Source organism: Tarenaya hassleriana, unplaced genomic scaffold (genome assembly GCF_000463585.1).
Source record: "Tarenaya hassleriana unplaced genomic scaffold, ASM46358v1 Cleome5, whole genome shotgun sequence".
In the NCBI taxonomy this organism is placed as follows: Eukaryota; Viridiplantae; Streptophyta; class Magnoliopsida; order Brassicales; family Cleomaceae; genus Tarenaya; species Tarenaya hassleriana.
Window position 1 is genome coordinate 282,240 of NW_010967707.1, and position 4,141 is coordinate 286,380.

The 4,141-nt window shown below is 37.7% G+C and overlaps 1 protein-coding gene across 9 annotated transcripts in view; it reads left to right on the forward strand.

Moving 5' to 3' along the window:
* Nucleotides 1–2,289: 2,289 nt before the first annotated feature.
* LOC104825910 (protein LHY-like) overlaps nucleotides 2,290–4,141 on the forward strand; it is a 5,629-nt gene continuing 3,777 nt past the window's right edge. For 3 of the 9 annotated variants that reach the window (XM_010558339.2, XM_010558338.2, XM_010558346.2), the window contains exons 1-5: nucleotides 2,290–2,477; nucleotides 2,707–2,792; nucleotides 2,914–3,099; nucleotides 3,192–3,303; nucleotides 3,515–3,576. In XM_010558339.2, the coding sequence (XP_010556641.1) occupies nucleotides 3,061–3,099; nucleotides 3,192–3,303; nucleotides 3,515–3,576 (213 nt within the window). In that variant the 5' untranslated portion in view covers nucleotides 2,290–2,477; nucleotides 2,707–2,792; nucleotides 2,914–3,060. Of the gene's footprint in view, nucleotides 2,478–2,706; nucleotides 2,825–2,913; nucleotides 3,100–3,191; nucleotides 3,304–3,514; nucleotides 3,577–4,141 lie in introns of those variants that run through there. The other 6 variants (XM_010558345.1, XM_010558348.1, XM_010558340.2 and 3 more) reach the window with 5 other exon arrangements.

Sequence of the window (4,141 nt, forward strand, 5' to 3'; positions counted from 1 at the left end):
CGAGCCAGCTCAATTTTGGCTCAGCCCGTTCGACCCGTTTTTTTACGAGCTAGAAAAACTCTGGCCCAGACCAAATTGTCCGAGCTCTGAGCCGGCTCGCGAGCCAACCCATTTTTATCTAATTATTCAAATTTTTTTAAAATTACATGAAAATTAATCATTTAAAATCTACATAACAATATTTTGAAGTCATACAATATAACATAAAATATTTAGCATAACAATCCATAAAACTATATCTAAATCAAGAAAAATTAACAAAACCAAACCAACATAAAAAAGTGTAATACACCAACAACATCAAAATATAACAAAAAATATACATCAACATCAACATAAAAAGTGTCATACACCAACAACATCAAAAAATATACACCAACATCAACATATCATGAATTTTAATTTGCTATATAAACAGAAGAAGTGAATAAATTAAAGTATGAAACCCTAATATTTTTTTAATGTCAGCTCGCGAGCCGGCTCGCGAACCGACTGAGCTAGCCCGGATGGGCTCGGGCTCGTCGCGCGAGCTGGCTCTTTCGGCCCGTTTTTATTTGGTCTTTTATTTTTTCAGCCCAACTCGATAAAAAACGAGCCAACCGCGAGCCAGCTCGCGAGCCGGGTTCATTTTGACATCACTATTTCATTGAGGTGGTTGATTTTTCATTTGTTAAATTATTTTTCATTTGTTACAGGAAAGTGAACAAATAGGGCAACTGGAGACAGTTTTTAATTTTTCTATGCATTTTCGAAAATAATGAGGGCAGTAATTTGAATCTTGGGGTCCGTGTTTCAACAAGTGTACACATTCGTACACAGCGCGCACAGGCAGAGAGGCAAATGAAGGGTACAAAAATAAAAAAAAAATTGCATCAGAAGGGGCAGAGGAAATTTCATATCCCAAAGTCAGTAAAAGCATCGTAAAAGGTGAGTCCATGCACATGCAGTCTATCTCTTTTGCGCTTTGGTTATTTGCACCTTTTTCTTATAAAATTTTTATCTTTTTTTTCTAATATAACCTCTTGCAATCACTTAATTAATTTTTAAAAAAATAAGTACTGCATAAACTTTTGACTTTTCCTTACGAAAATATGATTTAGGTTAGAGATATAATATAAGTTTAGGGTATTATCAGTATAATATTACAATTATTCTAAGCATGATGTGTCATGTAATTCGAAGTGACGAGTATATATATATATATATATATATATACACACACACACTGTTAAACGATTTGTTGGCAAACGAAACACGTTGCACCGAAACACTACTTGAGGGGTACGAGATATAAAACGAACTTACCAAAGCGTATATTGAAATTTGGTTTTTGTCCGGTTCGGAAAACACTCTTTGACGTCCCGTCGGTCAACTTCGATCAGGCGTCAGACATCTTTCTTCTCGTAACTCAGATCTTTTTGGACACTCTTGTGGGACCCAATTTCATCACATTGCTAAAGTCAGAACCATGCAATATCTATTTACGTTCTCGAGTGTGCAAAATTGTTACAAGGATTTTAAATTTAAAAACAAAAGGCAACCATTTAATTTTTTTTTTTAATTTTATTTCGATAATTTGGCATCGCATATTTGGAGTGTGAGGACGTGGCACAAGATACGTCACACACGTCTACTTGAAAAAAAAAATAATATGTCCCAAACAAAAAAAAAATGTTGATAAAAAACCGTATTCCTTTTACCATCCTACCCTTGTTGTCCCATGTGGCCTTCACATGGGCTGAAAAAGTAGTAGTATACGTTGGCCCATAAAATAAAAATAAGATGCATAAGGCGAGGCCCATTTACGGCCTTACTTTCAATCCAAAGATCCAACGGATCTAAACAAAAGGCCACACATGCCGAAATGCAACCGTCACGTACCGGTCACAACTGCCACGCTGGCGCCTCAGCCTTTCGCGTTTTCTCTTTTTCGGTAGTAGTGATGGGCAAGCGTGACCGGAAGGAACCGCCACGTCATTTGTGGGCCCCGCATGAGCTTTTTACATAATTGACCTTCACCCAGAGAAACTTGTGGCTGAGATTTGAAGATGGAGGCCGCAAGCAACGGCTCAAAGGCACTGGTTGGGCGAAACCAAAAAGTGCAACCAATCTGCCACTAAAATATTGCCACGTGTCAAATTTCAGTGATTTTGTTTTTCCCATTTACGCCCTTCCTGCTGTTTCAGCCTCAAATAAAAACGAAATTAAAAAATTTCCTCGAAAATTTTAATTTTCTCGAAGAAAAAATAAATATGGAAAAAATTGTAGTGGCTGAGATTGTTTCTGGCGTTTCGCTTCCAGTCTTCTTCAGGGAATAGTCGTTCTTCTTCTTCCTTTATATTTTTCTCTGTTTGGTGTTTTTTTTGGAGATTTTTCGGATCAATTTTTCGCCGGAGCAATGAATTCTCCGGCAGATTTCCAGTGATTTCGTTTGGTGCCCCCGTCCGATCGCGTATTCTCCATGGATATTTTCAAAGGTATGTCGTTTACATTCCTACTATTTTTTAGGGTTTCTATTGTATCTTGGATTCTCTGTTTGGTCGCGGAGAAAATTCTGGAAAGACGTGGATTGATAAGTCAAACATGCGTTAGCTCTAAGTTAGCTGAATTATCCGAGTACTTGAAATTTTTAACCCTTTGTATAGTGGTTAGCTACTGATCGAATATTTCCCCCTCTTTTTGCTATTTGATCATTGTGTGGCAAAGGTTTTGGCTCCTATGGGTTCCTTTGGGTGAGGCTTGTGAGAAGGAAGAGTCTTTTGAGTTCTGCTGGAGAAGCTACTGTTTCCACGGTGGACTCTAAAAAGATCTTCTTGGATTTATTGTCTCTTTCAGTTTCAATTATATAATACAAAGTTCAGATATGCCATTAGCGTGAATTGAGATGCTTAATTGCGCCGATTTCTACTACAGGTAGTCATTGCCCTTTCTCTATTGCAGTAGTTGAAGTGGCTTTGCTATTCAAAAATTTCCATGTGTGGGGAGGTGAAAGATGGTTTCTCTATTATAAGATACTTGTTAAAGAGGATTTGAAGCAGCGGCAGCTGCCCAGGTCCGGTTATGGAAACAAATACCTCTGGAGAAGAATTGGTAACTAAGGTAATACAAAAGTTGGGGTTTTTATCATCTTTTGGTATCTGATTCTAGTGTAAAGATGTGGAAACAAATTTTTTTTTGTTATGTTATGTTAGACAAGAAAGCCGTATACAATAACGAAACAGCGGGAGAGATGGACAGAGGAGGAGCATGATAGGTTCTTGGAAGCCTTGAGGCTTTATGGAAGGGCTTGGCAGCGAATTGAAGGTCAAGCTTGCTTTTCAAATCTCTTCATGTATAATGGGCTACCTGCTTTGTGTTTGTTTGTTTGTTTGTTGGTTTTTATGTTATGGTAAAACTTATATGAACTATGTAGCGGATTGACTTAGGTCTGTATCTACCACTTTAATTTCATCTTTTCTTGATGGGAGACGTGGCTCTTCTCTTCTTCTTTTTTGTTCTTGTTGTTAATGTGCAGAGCATATCGGAACAAAGACTGCCGTCCAGATCAGAAGCCATGCGCAAAAGTTCTTTACGAAGGTTAGTTGAGATACTCTTTACTTCACCTACCGAATTTTCACTAATTGACTCCGTGTAAAGTATTTTACATGGTTATATAGACTTAGTGAACACAGCTTTGGTTGGTTAGGATGTTGTTTATGTTTCTGCATAACAATCTTTGGTAGTGATTATTTGAGTGTAAACTTAGTTTCTGAACTTGTGCAAACTTGAGTAAAAGGTCAAAGTTATGTCTAAACTATTGTATTCTTGGGGAGGCATTGTATGTGTTTGAGAAAAAGGTCTTCTTTCAGTAAACCTTTGCTCGGACATGGATGAGATTTGCAGATGATGCTAAAATAGAGATTCATAAAATGTAGGATAGGCCTTACTTCCATTTGAGAATGAATCTTGGACCAACCAAAGAGGGGCATGGAAAAGATAATTGAGGATTTTCATGAGGTGCCTTGTAGTAGAACCTTTTTTTTCCGGTAGCATGCTTCAACTGTATAAACTCGGGTCTGCTTGAGTCTCTTAGATGGCACCCTCTCTTGCGTCACAGTGTTGGGGAGGGTTTCTATAGCCTTATAAAAACTTAATTTTCCCT